The sequence below is a fragment of the Aquila chrysaetos genome, chromosome 5 (assembly GCF_900496995.4).
Source record: "Aquila chrysaetos chrysaetos chromosome 5, bAquChr1.4, whole genome shotgun sequence".
NCBI classification, from domain to species: domain Eukaryota; kingdom Metazoa; phylum Chordata; class Aves; order Accipitriformes; family Accipitridae; genus Aquila; species Aquila chrysaetos.
In genome coordinates, this window is record NC_044008.1 from 1516724 (window position 1) to 1533381 (window position 16658).

The following is a 16658-nucleotide window of genomic DNA, read 5'->3' on the forward strand; positions in this document are numbered from 1 at the left end:
GGGATCCACCATTCTGTTTTAACCCCAGCTAGTCACAATTTAAATCTGTCATGGTAAGACATGCCTTGCAAGATATCCATAGTGGCTTTAACAGCGGCTGGCCTGAGAATCTGGAGCTACAGCCATATCCCAGCTCTGCGGTGGCACAAAGGACTTATCTACCTAATGAAAAAAGTCTTTTCTGCGTTATGAAATGATCCTGTGAAAAAATCTAGTCTGTGCGGTCCTGATTTTCCTTTGCCAGGGGACCCCATTGTGTGAGCTCCGTGCTGAAGACTGACTCAGCCTGTAGCACACAGTGTTGGGGGAGAATAATTGAGGGGAGATACCTGCCAGAGCCGAAACACTTTCTTTGGCTTTAGAAACTTGCTTTGTAGACAGCAAGCTTCCGTAGCCCTTCAGGTGTTGCATTACAGGTGCTCTGAGGCTGTCTGTCCACCTGATGGCCACCTAGGAGCACTGGTGCTGAAGTGACTGCACAGGGTTTCTGCAAGCCTGGAGAGATCACCTGCAATTCCATTTTCAGGAAACGTTTGTAAATATTGGCTGGTACTATTTACTAGGTTTTGGAACAAAGCAATTTTGCTTTTTAAACTGTTTTAGATTTAATTGGGTTGTTTTATTGGGTCTGCGTGGCAAGGTTTTGGTAGCAGGGGGGTTACAGGGGTGGCTTCCGTGAGAAGCTGCTAGAAGCTTCCCCTATGTCCAACAGAGCCAAGGCCAGCCGGCTCCAAGACAGACTCGCCGCTGGCCAAGGCTGAGCCCATCAGCGACGGTGGTAGCGCCTCTGTGATAACAGATTTAAGAAGGGAAAAAAAATGTTGTTGGGGCACAGAAACTGCAGCCGGAGAGAAGAGTGAGAACATGTAAGAGAAACAACCCCGCAGACACCAAGGTCAGTGCAGAAGGAGGGGAGGAGATGCTCCAGGCGCCGGAGCAGAGATTCCCCTGCAGGCCCGTGGTGAGGAAGACCACGGTGAGGCAGGCTGTCCCCCTGCAGCCCAGGGAGGTCCACGGGGGAGCAGATCTCCACCTGCAGCCCGGGGAGAGAGGACCCCACGCCGGAGCAGGGGACGAGTGATGAGTCCTGCCCCTGAGGAGGAAGGAGCGGCAGAGACAACGTGTGATGAACTGACCCCAACCCCCATTCCCCGTCCCCCTGCGCCGCTGTGGGGGAGGAGGTAGAGAATTCGGGAGTGAAGCTGTGCCTGGGAAGAAGGGAGGAGTGGGGGGAAGGCGTTTCAGGATTTGGTTTTATTTCTCATTACCCTACTCTGGTTTGATTGGTAATAAATTAAGTTAATTTTCCCCAAGTTGAGTCTGTTTTGCTCGTGACAGTAATTGGTGAGTGGTCCCTCCCTCCCTGTCCTTATCTCGACCCACAAACCTTTTGTTATATTTTCACGCCCCTGTCCACTTGAGGAGGGGAGTGATAGAGCAGCTTTGGTGGGGCACCTGACGTCCACCCAGGGTCAACCCACCACAGTTATGTTGAGTTGGAGTATTTGTCACTCTGTTTCTTGCTGACTTCCTCCTGCGTGCACACTTAATGCGCTGAAGTAGCGATGGCCAGAGTTTCACCTTTTCTCCCTCTCTCCTAGTCTAACTCTTGTAAAGTTGGTGAGAAATTAAGTTGGTTTCCTTATTCTGCTTACTCATTGCTGAGTCCCACAACACCCTTTGCACATGATCAAACTGGAAAGAAGTGGAGCAGGGTTAGTGTTAAATAATATTCCCTGGGAGTGGACTACTTTTTTTTTTTTTTTTTTTTAATAGCTCCATTCTGCTTTTCCTTCCTTCCCCCAACTCTGCTGACTCAGCCATGTTTATTGCAACGTTTCTGAAGAGCAAATTGTTTTCCCTCTTGAAATACAAACAATATATTTTTAAAGAAAGCCCTATTTAAAGGAATTATTTCTTCTCCCTTCATGCAACTACTTCATTTAACTACATGCAAGTTACTGATAAAATGCATCATTTTTTTGCACTCTGATCAGTTTGACATGTTTGTGCTTGATATTTACACCACTGTGAATTGGGTGGGAAGTTACAGTTTCTGATTCTAGGTCTCTGCATAGCTGGTGGTGGTGGTGGTGCTTTTTGGCAACGTCTGCTACTAACAGCAGGTTCTGAAATGACCAGGGCAGGTATTAAACTGTCACCTTACGGAGTGCTCAGGTTATCTGGTGATAACTGCTACTTCTCTCTTGCTTTATTAGCTTCTGCCAACATTTCTGACACATTCTCTTGCATTGCTTAAAAGTGAATAAGAGGCTGAGAGTATATGATGGAACATTTTCTTCCTACAGAGAGGTTGTTCCAAAGGGACTTGCTGATGTGGCAGATGTCTGAATACCTGGGTTTCCTGTGCCGAGCTGTTGCAATATTCCTTGTTCTTGCCTGTCCTGTAGTTGTAGGTTGAATTCTTACAGTTCTGGTTTGAGCAGGACTTTGGTACTAGAGAATTGCAATGCACTGTTATGAGGCTGGATGTAAAATAACCTGTGTTTGCAGTCCTCATGTTGAATCGTTCAAGTTCTCTACCTTACAAGTTTTGTATTGGTAATATACTTAGACAGTGACAGAGCGGATATGCAGACTCTTGCTGTCCTAGCTTTGCTGCTCTGGTGATTTCTCTACTTTTTACATCAATGGAAAAAGGAGAGAAGGGAGAATAATTGATATTTGAGCTGCTGGGTGACTGCAGGGAACACAGCAGGCCTGCGGGAGCAGAGGAAGAAGCGGTATATGTGGCTAATCTGACCAGCTGGGGCTCTGTTTCTCACCTGGTTTTTGAATGGGTAGCATTAAGAAAGAGAGTTTACAATGCAAAGGGTCATGTTTCTGCGGGGCTTTCAGCCGATACCTATTCACTGTTTTATGCCTCTGTTTCAGGAAGCTCCGAGCCACGCTGGATGAGTACACCACCAGAGTGGGGCAGCAGGCCATCGTTCTGTGCATCTCGCCCTCCAAACCCAATCCTGTCTTTAAAGTATTTGGTGCTGCACCCTTGGAGAACGTGGTAGGTGTCTCTAGGAAAAACTACATAATAAATTGCTCACCTTCTCTGCAGGTTTCATTCTGCTCCAGGCAGCCTTGCAAGCCTAGTAGTGATCTGAAGGTCATGCTTAAAACCCTGGAAACAGGAGTTCAGATTGTATGGCCATGAAGGTAGCACTGAGGTCCTGTCTTCTCTGCATGAATGGTTGCCTAGCACATCTCACCAAGTTTGAATACCCTGGATTAAAAATCAGAGGGAGCAGGTAGTAATGACGTGTTTGAACTCAGCTTGGCTGTCAGTGCTTGCACCTTATTGCAGACCAGATAGTAAATGGAGCAGATCCTGACCATAAGTCTTGCCTCAGAACTTTTCTGTTAATCCCATAAATAATTCTGCTTGCCAGTGTTACTTGATGTTTCATCATCAGCTCTTCAATGCAGCCAAGTCTTCGGGGCCAGTGGGTATTTTTTCTTGCCAGCTGTGGCATTGTTTGCTGTTCTGCAGCACCTTGGGGAAGGTGACTGGCCCTGCATCCTTGCCCTCACCTCTCCTGGTGCTCCTTACCTTGTTTACCTGAGCTTAACGATTCCCCACAGGTACGCAAGTACAAGAGCATGATTCTGGAAGACCTGGAGTCCGCACTAGCAGAGCATGCTCCTGCGCCTCAAGAGGTTAACTCGGAGTTGCCGCCCCTCACCATTGATGGCATTCCCGTCTCAGTGGACAAGATGACCCAGGTAAGCAGCCAGACATGGCAGAACCAGAGAGAGAGAGATTTGGCATCTTGCAGTCACATCCTGTTATTTTTGCAGGGGAGCTTATGTCTACACCTCCAGGGGATGCATTTGATCGCCTCTTTCCTGTGGGACTGTAACAGCTCAGATAGTAGTTAGATGTGAAGCTTTGTTATTGGTGCTTGTTTTCTACATGAAACAGTAGAAATGCAGGTAAGGACTAGAGCTCAGCTGCTGGGAGCATTCCCCTTTGAGCTGTTTTTGTCACCTCCCATAAACTATGAACAGGGAAAATATTTGTTCTGCACTTCACAGTGATTTTTAGGCACTGAGGTCAGGAAAGTGGCTTGTGCCGTACCGTTTTGGCTTATGCTCCTTGGACCTTTCTTGTGTGCTCTAGCTCGTTCCCTCCTCACTTTTCTGCTGTGGATTGGAGCAGAGGGGAGCTTACCAATGGTTTAACTCCAGATCAGACCCTGAGTGATACTTCTGATGGAGACAGGGAGTCATCTGCCCTAGGCATGTGGGGGACTCCCTTTCTCTCCAGGTCCAGCCCTTTGCTGACTTCCTTATTGCTAGGAGAAAGTGGAGGGGACCCCCCAGGGAAGCTTCCTTGGTGTGGGAGGGTTCCTCTGTAGGGAAATCTCCTTCCCCTGGGGTACAGAACCTGAATGCAGGTGAGTGTGTTTTGCAGGAGGTTCTGGATGCACTCAGTCTGATGCACCACAACAAATTTTAAATGCTGAAAGCCAGTTTCTTCAGAGGGAGTAGCAAGATGGAAGAGTTGGAGGCTTTGGGCAACATACAAAGAGGTGTTGTAGTAGAGCAAAGATGTGCGGATTTCCTCTGTGCTCTGCAGCAAGATCACTTTCTGGTCAGAACACCATTTCTGTTACTTAGGTGGAATCAGACAAGCTCACACTTCTAACAAAATTTTACAAAGAAATCTACTGTGCCTTGGCTGGTAACAGATTGTGTTCCTAAGCCATGACAACATAAGACAAAACTTAGATTTGGCTAGGTTTTTAAGCCACTGTGAAAGGTGGTATCTCCAAGAGCTGTTCACAGGCAGCTTTTGTTTTGTATAATCAACAGTTTCCCATGGAAATGGGAAAGTAAAAAATTGAAACATTTTACTTTTAAAGTAAAATGAGAGACCACCAAAAGAACACAGGTTTGTAGCTCTGAGTTCATTTGTATTGGCAAACAAAATGCTTGTGTTTATCTGACTTCTTTATGGCCTCATCATTGTAGTAATTAAGCTGAGTAACAGCAAGAGGAGCATCTAGGGCTTAAAACAAGGAGACATCTATGTGGAGGTTTGCTTGGGCAGAGGGAGGCCATCCTAGCACGGTGCAAATAGTGAAGCTGGAGGTGCCCGTACCCACAGCACGTGGGCTCTGAGGAAGGAACAAAGACAATGAGCTGTTGCTGGTTGAGTGTTGGAAAGAAATGAGAGAGAGAGAGAGAAGTGAGTGTGGATGAATGAGATCAGGATGTGAGGTTGTTGCAATCCAGTAATACATCTGAGAAACTTCTCTGGTTTGCAGTGCGCAGAATATGTGCACATATAAAAGGGCCAATAAAAAGATCTATCAACTGTTTGGCTGTTAATGTTGCACATGCCATCAAAGCAGCAATAAAAGTGACAAGCTCTCACTTCAGAGAAGCCTTCAGCTGGATTTATAATGCATATTGTTTATTATTTGTGATAGAGTTGAAAATTAAATATTTTAACATCAAAGGTGGCTGAAATATTTTCTGCTTCTATTTTATGGATAAAATACTAATATCCATAGAATTCTATGGATAAAATACTAATACTTTTCATGTTAAGCTAAAAATAAGGTTGAAGATTTTTTTTCTTTCAAACATGACACGGCCTTGGTCTTCAGGAAACCTTGCACAAAGTTTTGGCCAAGCCAAGTTGCCCCTGGGGCTTCATTGCTCTGCATTGCCACATGTGAAGCAGCTCTCCAGGCCGAGACACTAGCTGCTGGCAAGGCTGGTTTTTTTTACCCCCACATGCAACACTCCTGTGTTCCCAGGCTTCTTGTGGCTCTGTTAAATAAGAAACCATTTTTCTTCTCCATGTTCTGCAGGGCCTTTGGTCAGCAAGCATGCAAACTGCTGATGCAACAGCACAGCAACGTAGAGCCTCTTATTTCAAGTCCTCTCATGCTGCATTATGGTAAAACAAGTATCTTGTTACGAGTAGCCCTTGTCTTTTTAGGGCAATGTGGTAACTCAAAACAGCTTTGTGAAGAAGGTTTCTCCTGAGCTGTGGACAGAGTCCACACTCTTTGTGCCCCGTTTGGCTAACCATTGCTGTCCCAGTTAGCCCAGCCACTGTGGTGTGCGTGCATGTTGTGGGCACCCAGTGCTGTGCTGCCTCAGTTTCCCTGCACATCATATAGGGATGATGTTTTGTAAATGTCTTTAAAAAATGTTTGAGATCTTTGAATGGCTGCAGGCTACTTGAGGGCAGAGCACTAGAATCCTGGGTGGATTTTTCACAACCCAGCAGGTATTTCTTCTTGTACAATTTTCAAAGACTAAGATGCTGCATGTGGTGCTGTTGTGGTTTAAGCCCAGCCAGCAACTAAGCACTACACAGCTGCTCTATCACTCCCCTCCCCCGCAGTGGGATAGGGGAGAGAATCGCGGGAAGAAAAAGTAAAAATTGTGGGTTGAGATAAGAATAGTTTAATAGGACAGAAAGGAAGACAATAATAATGATAATATTATTGCCAATTTATTATTGTTATTAATAATAAAAGAATTTGAATATACAAAACAAGTGATGCACAATGCAATTGCTCACCACTCGCTGACCAATGCCCAGTTAGTTCCCGAGCAGTGATCCCCCCCAGGCCAACTCCCCCCAGTTTATATACTGGCCATGATGTCACATGGTATGGAATATTCCTTTGGCCAGTTTAGGTCAGCTGCCCTGGCTGTGTCCCCTCCCAAATTCTTGTGCCCCTCCAGCCTTCTTGCTGGCTGGGCATGAGAAGCTGAAAAATCCTTGACTTAGTCTAAACACGACTCAGCAACAACTGAAAACATCAGTGTGTTATCAACATTCTTCTCATACTAAATCCAAAACATAACACTATACCAGCTACTACGAAGAAAATTAACTCTATCCCACATGAAACCAGGACAGGTGCTTAGGAGATGATTTTGTTGCTGAAAGCATCCAGCTGCTATATAGTTTTTGCCAGACTTGTGGGCAAACTTTAAATAGAAACAAAACACAGAGATGCTGAATATGATGAGGACACCATGCTGGTTTTTTTTTTTGCCACAGTTGCAATTTGAAATACATTTGTTTGAGAGAGTAGATGATAACTCTGACTCCCACATTGCTGCAACCTGTTGCACTGCTAGAGATGCCATCGTTGTTTTGTAGGAACCTTGATTCCCAGAGCTGCCAATATAGTTCTTTGTATTTGCTAACAAGAAATGAGCTTTTTCAACTAAGTTGCACAAAGCCCTATGGAAAACTGAAGTATTTATAAATATAAATTGGGCAGCACAATTAAGAGGTGTGTTGCAGGGAGTGGAAAAACGAGGCCTCTGCTTTCAACAGCTGCAGATGTCAGCAGGCAGGTGGTAGAGGCCTTAGCTCCTCAATGAAGAGATGAAAATAACTCTCCTTTTAATTGCTCTGCTTCCCTGGTGGTCTTGAGGGAAATAAAGCCTTTACTAGCCTGAGCAAAGATGCTTCTAGAAACTTTCGAATGGAGAGCGTCACCCACCTCGGCTGTGCAGAAAAAAAAAGTATTGCAGTGGGGCTCTTACCCTGCAGCCATTACACAGAGAAACCTCATTGCTTTACAGACTTTGGCTACGTTGACACTATACGTCAGAGCTGAGTTTTCCCCTAAACCTGTTCTCAGTTGCTCGCTGATATGATTAAGGAGTAAGATTGGGTAATGCTGAGGTCGATGCTTCAGTCAGCTCTCACCAAGGTCACTAGAATTTGTTTATGCTTTTCTGAACAGGTGATTTGTTGTTTAATCTGACTTTTTTTAACTTAATATGCCCCTATGATTTGCAGCCTGCTTATACAAGCCAACAAAGTTTATCTGGGCCTCTCAAAAGTCATGACGTGTGTTTGCATACTGCCCGGCAAAAAGCTTTATCAGAAACAGCAGATATCTTTATGTACGTGACAGTTTGTATGTAGGAGAAGCCACGCACCGAAAGACGGTAACTGAACTCAGTTTGCAGCTGTCAGATCCTCTCCATGGAGGGGCAGGGACAATCCTGCAGTGCTGGACCCCATCACCTTGGTGCGAGTCTTGCTGGTGCTCCCTTCTGGTCCACGTCAGAGGTGTGGTATGGGGACAGCCTTCATTTCTGCTCTCCCAGCAGGTTGTTGGCAAGTGGCAGAGGGAGCATCCTTGTTTTGCAGTGGAGGCACCCCAGAGTTAGGAATTGGGTCCCCCATGCAGCTGAGCTCTGGCACTGGATGGTTGTTCCAGCAGTGAGAAGGGTAGCGAGTCCTGCAAGGTACTGGATGCAGGGATGAGTGTATACTCTGAACTGTCATGCAGGCAGCTGCTTGCTTTTACAGCACGTAAGCTCAGAGCCTGCATCGTGCCTCGTTTCCAGCAAGAACAAGCAGTCGTGTCCAGCGCTCAGTTCTCCAAACTCTGCTAGGAGGTGGTGATCCTGAGATGGACAGCCTGGTCCCCACGTGTGCCCCTCTGAAACGTTAGAACTACTCTACTCACTCCTTCTTATGACTTGACCATGGTTTCAGAGTGGAAGGGAAGAAAGATTTGCACAAAGAGTAAATCTGTGAGCAGACACTTCCATCAGGAGACCCATAGCACCTCCTGCTTTTTGCACTGATGACCAGGTTGTTAATTTTGGGTTTGATTCCTGTGACCAGGCATAAACTACTGCATCTGCTGAGTGCCATTGCTTCTTGTTGAGGACACCCAGGCTGACCCTGCACCTCGTCTTTGCTGTGATGAATTTATGACAGCAGCAAGCCCGCTCTCATCCTGCCTGCCAGAAAGCACCCAGCAGTGAGACCTCGCAGAGTTCAGTCAGGGCCATGCAGGTTTTCATAGCGGGAAATTCATGGTGACAGATTGGTTGCTGCCTTGACAGATGCCTGGCTTTTTAATCTGAATGTTTAAACATTAATTGGAACTTTTAAACTTAAAGAACATTTAGTCTAAAATTGGCTGTTGCAAAAATAAAGGCCAGTGAACAAAACACCTGCGTCCTTTGCTGCAGTTGCTGCTTTGCCCTCTTCCACTCTGAGGTGCAGCCAAGGTCCTGTGTGGACTCAATTTGCTTTTCCCAGGTGCTGCTTTTTGGAGATCCTGAGGCTGAGCTGTGGGAACAGGTAGAAAATTCCCAGCACGGGTTTTGCTCTCTTCTAGAAACCACTTTCCTTAGCAGGGCATAAACCTTAAGGCTGGAGCATTTCTGGGTGCTCTGCACGCAGGACAACTTGTTGTTTCCAGCACTGGAGTACAGTTGTCCATGCTTTGGGCCATTGTAAATAGTAGAATCAGGATTAGGTCGCTACCAGTAACACTTGAGTTTTAACATTAAACTTAGAAGACGCTCGCTCTGTGTACCAAAGGATGTCAAAGAAACATTTCTTATAGTTTCTCTCAAACCCTCCATACTATAGATTATATGAGCCCTTTCCAGAGCTGTCAACTGTGCATACCAGAGTGTGCTGCTGTCTTTTTTTAGCAGAGGTTTGATTTTCAGGTGGTTCGTGGATGGAGTCAGCAGAATGCGTGGCTCCTGCAGATGAAGCGGTTGCACCGGTTCCTCCCAGCTGTGCCCTGAGAGATGCGGGGTCTTTGTCTCAGTGCCACAGCCTGTGTCAGAGCCCTGCGAGCTGCCTGGGTGAGGTCTCGTTATGGCACTAATTAGAGAAGTCCTCACGCTGGAGCAGGTTGTAACGCCACTGCTGATTGTCTCCCTGGCGGATTAAAAGCAAACCCTCCTTAACAAGTGACTTGAGTAGCTTGAGCCACTGAACTCCCTAGGACCAGTAATTAATCCATCTGGTAACAAGGAGCGTGGCCTGCACACAGCAGTTCTGGGAAGGAGCTTTTAACTGTTTTTGCACCAGGCAACTCAATGCCACTAGCAGGTTTATCTGAATAAACGGGACCTCATCTGGGGAACCTGAAGCATGTCAGGGTGACTGTTGGCCCTGCAGTGGAAGATGTCATGGACAGGCTTGGCCTGGGCTGGGAAAAAGGGCACCAAAGTGGTTTTTGTGTCTCCGTTTATAATTCAGGGTTTTGGTACGGCTTCTCTGAGATGGCTCAGGATGTCCATGGAGTGGAGGAACTGAAATGCAGCTGCTTCTCTGAGCAGGGATGATTCTTCTAGGATGTGCAGCAGATACACTATATATGGACCCACAAGTATACTGGTTTTTTATTGCCTTTAAAGTCCCTAGGCACTGCTGCAAGCTGTATGCAATGTAATAAATCATGCATACAAAGAAATTGCTTTCTTTTTACCAAAACACAGTTCAATTTTTCTATTTAACTGTGTAAGCTAAGGCCCACATTACATCTTCCAGTTGGGCTCTGGCTTTGAAGAGCAGTCCTGTATCTGAAAGAGCCTCTGTAGATCCCACTGCATTTAGCAGTGTGCTTAGGGGCTTTAGGCTTTTTGCAGAGACCACAGGGACAATCTCCAGTCTCCTGTTCCTCTGAAGCATTCCTCCCTTCTTCTATCTGACAGATGTTGGAGAGGACTTTAGTACATACTCCCCATACTAACATGGAAAAGGCAGCTTGTAAATGAGTTGATTTACAGCTTGGAGCCAATGGATACAGTATCCAGACTAGAACCTTGATGTCATTCAAGCAGGATCGTGGCTGGGAGGAATGGACACTCTTATGGCAGAAGATCCTCCGTGAGCTGACCCATGTCTCTGCTAGCTGGGACCACATCGTGGCTGTGACAGCGACCGATGCTGGCTCCGGCATTCTCTTCTATGGCTGTGCCCCTGAGCCCTGAACATGCAGGCATCTCGGGGTTGTAAGGTGGCCCAAGGACTCCCAGTGGTACTGTCACAAGCTCAAATAACTTGCTGTTAAAGCTATGAAGGGATGCAGGGAGGTGTTCTTAAATGCAGCTATTTAGCTTTAAGTTAACATGGTTTTCTCTGACGTATGTGGTCGTGAGCACTCCTTCTCTTCTTGCTCTGTTTCTGGAGCTGAACCAGCCTTTTCCTGAGGCTCCAGGCAGTCCCCAGTACAAAACCCAAATGTGTCATAAAACCCTGTGTGAGTTTTGTATTCTCTTTGATAACGCTAAGGATATTACTTGCTCTTGGTGATGTCTGCTTGATTTGCTTTGCAAGTCTATTTTTAAGGTATTGTCTCCTGATAGTAAAGGCAATCACTAGTTGACCGGTTTTTGTGGGTGCTAAGGAGAAGTAAAATCAGGTTGAAAGGTGTCCCCACCCTGGCAAAAGTTAAAAGTAGGTTCAGAAAATTTGTCCAGTGTGTGTTATGTTCTGCAGGGGTGGAGAAGTGTATGTGTGAGATTGTGTTTTTTACATTCGAGCAGCTCACTGAAGCTTCATCCTCTTTGCAGCATCTCTGTAAAACGTCACCAGCTCATGTCTGAATTCCTGTCACTGTGGGGACATCAAGTGTGGTTTTTTATTGTGTTATTCTGATTTTTTTTTCTTTTTTCTCCCTTTCAGGTTAGCTAGCTCCCTTCACGGTAGTGTTTGAACCATGAAGTGTGTTAATACAGTGTGTGTTTGTGCCTTGTTGTTGTAATTGGCTGACTTTATTTTGTTTCTGCTCTTCCACATGCTACAAAGCTGAGTCTTGGGAGAAGATGGTGAAGTATTTGTCCATCTTCCTTAAGCATTCAGGCCTCTTCCAGTTGATGGTTCCAACAACCATGGAAGTTAAATGTAATAACTTTGTACTATGCACCTCAAAACTACCAGAGATACAAGTTCCTAAAAAAACTCTCAACCCCCTTATGTGGTTTGTTCCAGGCACAGCTGCGAGCTTTCATCCCTGAGATGCTGAAGTATTCCACAGGTCGTGGGAAACCAGGCTGGGGCAAGGAAAGCTGCAAGCCCATCTGGTGGCCTGAGGACATTCCATGGGCCAACGTTCGCAGTGATGTCCGCACAGAGGAACAGAAGCAGCGGGTGTGTATCTCCCTCCTATGTCTGTCTGCCTTCAAACTGAGCGCAGGGGCTTGCAAGCAGTTTTTGTGGGAATAGTTTTCCCCTTGAGTGACAGAACAAACTACGACATCAGCCCTTCCTTGACTTCATGTCAGGCATTCAGCCTGGGAGAGCAATGAGGTGAGAGACGTGTAACCTTTAGTCTGCTCTGTCCTTGCTGGCATTGTGTGACAAGCAGGCATTTGAGCCACATCTCTTTCTGCAACGGGTGCCCTTTTTGCTAGCTGCAGAACCTGCTCACCTCTGTGGCCTTAAGAAGCAGCCTACCTAGCCTAAGACAAATCTACTCTGCAAGTATGCAGGTCATTTACCACAGAGTCTGTATCACAGCCTCTTGAAGTCTTTGAAGGGATACTGTCCCATCCTGAGCAGCAGGGACCTTTGTACTTAAAGGGAAGCAGTCAAGGATGTACAGTGGAGCCAGGAAAAAAAGAGAGAACTGGGTGAAAAGTTCTTGGGTATCAGTTATGGCCATGGATCTGGTATGCAGATGATGTTTCTACCAACCTGTCACAAAGATAATCAAAGAAAGCTACCAGGATGTGCAAGGGGCAGGACTTGTGCAGGCTGGTGTAGGTCTGGTTGGATGGGGAGGGATGCCTTGTGAGGCTGGAAATGGTGCTGTGGCAGTTGGCGCTTTCCTAGGTAGGGGTGGTTTTCTACTTGTTGGCCCCAATCTCTTAGTTAGAATTCCTTGAAAGCTGGCAAAACAGATTTCATTGAGAAGCTTCTCTTTCCCTTGGCCAGATGAGCTCGTTCTGTATCAGTACACAGCAATGCAATAGCTCTCCAGGGTCATTTCTGAGTCTTGGGGAAAGGAGGGGATGAAGAGAGAGGGATTAGGTATTGGGGCCTTTTATTTATTTAAGAATTTGTTGAAAACTACCCAATAAAACCCAGTAAAGATAAGCATGCAAATCACAGCAGTAGCAACACTGCAGTGGTTCAGAAAACTTTTACACTGACTCTTCACTCTTTTTCATTCTGCTGGTAGGTGTCATGGACCCAAGCTTTGCGGACTATCGTGAAGAACTGCTACAAGCAGCATGGGCGTGAAGACCTGCTCTACGCGTTTGAGGATCAGCAGACACAGCAGCAGACTACAACCACACATAGTATAGCGCACCTGGTGCCGTCACAGACAGTGGTACAAACCTTCAGTAACCCTGATGGCACCGTGTCCCTCATCCAGGTGAGTGAAACCCTCCAGCTTTCCATTTCCAGCACAGCTGATTTGGGACTGAGTTGCCTGCATCAGGGAGGTGGTTAAGAGCAAACTCCTTTTGGTAGCTTAACTTGTCCTTCAAGAATTTTGTCTTTATCTGTATGTCTTAGCCCACAGGCTTGTTAACCCAATGCTCCCACCCAAAGAAGCAGTCTCATCCTCTCTCTTCCCCACTCCCATCCCTTGTTCTCCTGTTATGGCAGTACAAGCATTTCTGCAGCTATTTGGTCAAGCGATTCAGGGATCTGACCTGGATTTAACAAACCCATTTACAAACAAATACATTTCATCATGTGGCCACACAACGCCTGCGATGGCAATGGGATGGAGTGATGGGAGGAGAGGTGGTGGGACTGCCTTTCTTTAATGGCATGAAACGTATCTTAATCTACAGCACTAGGTATTTCTGTGCCCCCTGTTCTTCATCTTACACCCCAAGTGTAATATATATAATTACACACACCAAGTATATATTTATCCTAATGATGCCCCCTGCAGTAAGGATGCCTCTTACACCATTTTACAGAGGGTGGATTCTGGGCAAAAGGGTTCAGGCAGTGGCTCAGCGGTGCTGCTGTTTTCCCTGTATTCCCCGTGTGAGGAGGCAGGTTCTGACAGCTCAGGCTGTGGACAATTTAAGCGCTCTCTTGAAACTTCCCAAGAGCTCCTCATGGGTGTGAGATTTCAACCTCAGTTTTCCCTGTGCCCCTGCCTCCAAACTACCACCACCCTCTCATACATAATTGGCCCAGCGGTTTGTCCCTCTTAAGCATCACGTTTTTAGTGAAGTCTCAAACATAATTTTCTGTTGGCTGTTCTCATCTCGCAACCATCAAGATAAAAACATGGTGTGTGGGTTTATTTTGGGTTTGTTTGGTGGTTCTTTTTTTTTTTTTTTTTTTTTTTTTTTTCTCAAATGAAAGCTTTTCAGTGATTGTTATAGCTTTCTGTTTCCCCCACCAAAGCCCAGCACACTGGCCAAGCTGGTTCTGTTTGCTCACCTGCTAACGTACATTATGCCTTTGACTAGTGTTCTTTTAGGTGCCGGGCACATGAGATCCCATTGACTTTCTGGCATTTATAGGTTTAATTCTCCTTAGAAACAAAGCTGCACATCTCCCCGCCTTTGTCTTTTCCCACCTGTTAAATGGGAAAAAGGTAATTTCTAAAGGCAATGGGGTATTGAGGATGAGCTAATGTTTACCAAGTGCCTGGAGACGAGAGACCCAGTGAATGGTAAGCAAGGAGCGTTATAAATGAGGGCTGATGTGCAGGGTGTTCAGATCCAGGACTACTTGGTGGTTTTTTAAGTGACTTCCACCCCACAGGAGAAGCGTGTTGGTTCCACCTGCACACCACAGTCACACCTGGGAATTGCAGCAGTGTCCCACAGCTGCTTTTTATGAAGCTGGGAGAATAGCAAGGACTCTGTCTCCTATGTGAACATAGGGGACAGCATGAGGGCTGTGCAAAACTTGCTTCTGGACCATATCCACTCTGGAAGCTGCCATAGATTAACATGGGTCTAGCATATGATTTCCTCGCCCAGCCCTTCGAGACAGCTCTGTATTTTCTGTGAGCTCTGCAATTTCTATTATTCTCTGCAGATACAATGCTTTTTAATCTGAGAGCATTTGAGTGTCCCTTTGCCTGAATTATGTGAACATTTTCCTGCAATAACAAATGTGTTCAGCTGCATTTTGTTGACTTCCATAGGTTGGCACTGGTGCTACAGTTGCCACGCTGGCCGATGCCTCAGAGTTGCCTACCACAGTTACCGTCGCACAAGTCAATTATTCTGCAGTGACTGATGGAGAGGTAAGGATCTGGGTCATGTTCATGATGCACAAGCCAGAATTGTCCTATCTGAGCTTCAATAAAGTTAAATATTTTCTAGAATTAAGTAGTCACAGAAAACACTAAGCCTTGCTTCCCCACCCTGCAGTGTTAAGGGTTAACATACATGTGAACACAAGACTCTCTAAAATTTTATATAGAAAGTGCTGAACTGTTGTCATTTTGACTCAGGACTGTACAAATGCAATTATGGTGGAAGCCTCAGTTCTGAATTTCATACTTTTTTTTTATATCTCCTATAGATTGTTTATTTTGTGAGATCTGCTGTAGCAGATAGAGACTTAATGACATACACAAGTACACATTCGTGTATTCATATTGAATAACTGTTTCGTGTGGGCTGTAGGTCCTGGATGCTTTTTTGTCAGTTCAGTGTTGGGAGTGATGCCTGGGATATTTTGAGCCTGTGGTTAGCAAAGGATATTGCATGGCTGTGGGCAAATCCTGTGAGTCTTTGGCCACTGATCTCTGGATGAAATGGGACTGTTCCCTCGCTGCAGCTTTTAGGGAGGTTTGCAAGTATATCCCAGAGAGAGCTGTGTAAATGCACCGTAGTATAGAAACAACAGGAGATACTGCAGTTACTGTTCTGTGTACTGTGAAAGTTTCTTCTACTGCTTTACAACTTGGCAAAGTTGCTTCTATTGAGGACTCGATCAGACCATTTCAATCCCAAAATCTGAATACTCAAATTTACATGCATTTATTTTTCCACTTTTTTTTTTAATTGAGTAATAAAGTTTTTTTGTGTGTGTTTAAGGAACATTATGGAGATTTTTTTTAAAGTGATTTTGGTTTTGGGTTTTTTTTTCCTTTTTTTTTTTTTATCCTTTTCACCCCCAAACCCACCTTTAAATCAGGCTGCAGGTCGCTTTCTGCCCCTTTGCATGCCAGAATTTCTGGCCGGACAGTCTGTGCGCAGGAGTGGTGAGGTCTGGTCCGCTCTGCTCTGTGTGGATGGGGCTTTCACAGCGACAGGTGGCAGCACAGAACAGCTTTGCTCTGCACCAGACCCTGTCTCCATCTCAGACCCACAGTGAAACAGCCTGGCTCTGGGGCCGTGACCTTGAAGTACTTTGCAGCTGCTTTGAGGGTTTTCAAGAACCGTTTGTATCTCTTGAGATCTGAAAGAAATTTTTCAAAGGCACAGATAGAAATCAAGGGGACACAGGCATCTAATTCCTAATGTGAACGCAATGTCTAAGCGATATCTTGGACAAAACAAACATACAAAAGTAAACTTGCTTTGGGGATGGGTGCTGTTTCTCTGCACAGATAGATCCACAGCCTGCTGGCAGGCTCTCTAGGGACATTTTTGTCCTGCTATCTCTTGCTCTGTGAAGATCTGAGTTAGCTCTGAGTAAATCGATGTGTTTACAGGATGCTGAGCAGCATGGAGCAGGGATGCTCGCTAGTATCTCAGCAGTACAACCTTCCTGCTAGTATGGAGAAGGGCCTGGACAGACCCCCTTCTTTTTGCGGCCTTACTCCGTCCCTATTCTGAAACAGCTTAGGCATCTTTGCGGGGCACTGTATGTCACAGTGGAGACCTGCCTTACCGCTCAAATGTGTGTTGCCATGTATTTGAAAAAATGTATGTCTGTTCCTCTTCTGCATGGT

At 45.8% G+C, this 16658-nt stretch overlaps 1 protein-coding gene across 9 annotated transcripts in view; it reads left to right on the forward strand.

The window, feature by feature from the left end:
- Nucleotides 1–16658, forward strand: part of NRF1 (nuclear respiratory factor 1) — a 74784-nt gene that overhangs the window by 22957 nt on the left and 35169 nt on the right. For all 9 annotated transcript variants that reach the window (XM_041123863.1, XM_041123862.1, XM_041123860.1 and 6 more), the window contains exons 4-8: nt 2896–3022; nt 3598–3738; nt 11759–11917; nt 12951–13148; nt 14898–14999. In XM_041123863.1, coding sequence (XP_040979797.1) covers nt 2896–3022; nt 3598–3738; nt 11759–11917; nt 12951–13148; nt 14898–14999 — 727 coding nt within the window. The remainder of the gene's footprint in view (nt 1–2895; nt 3023–3597; nt 3739–11758; nt 11918–12950; nt 13149–14897; nt 15000–16658) is intronic.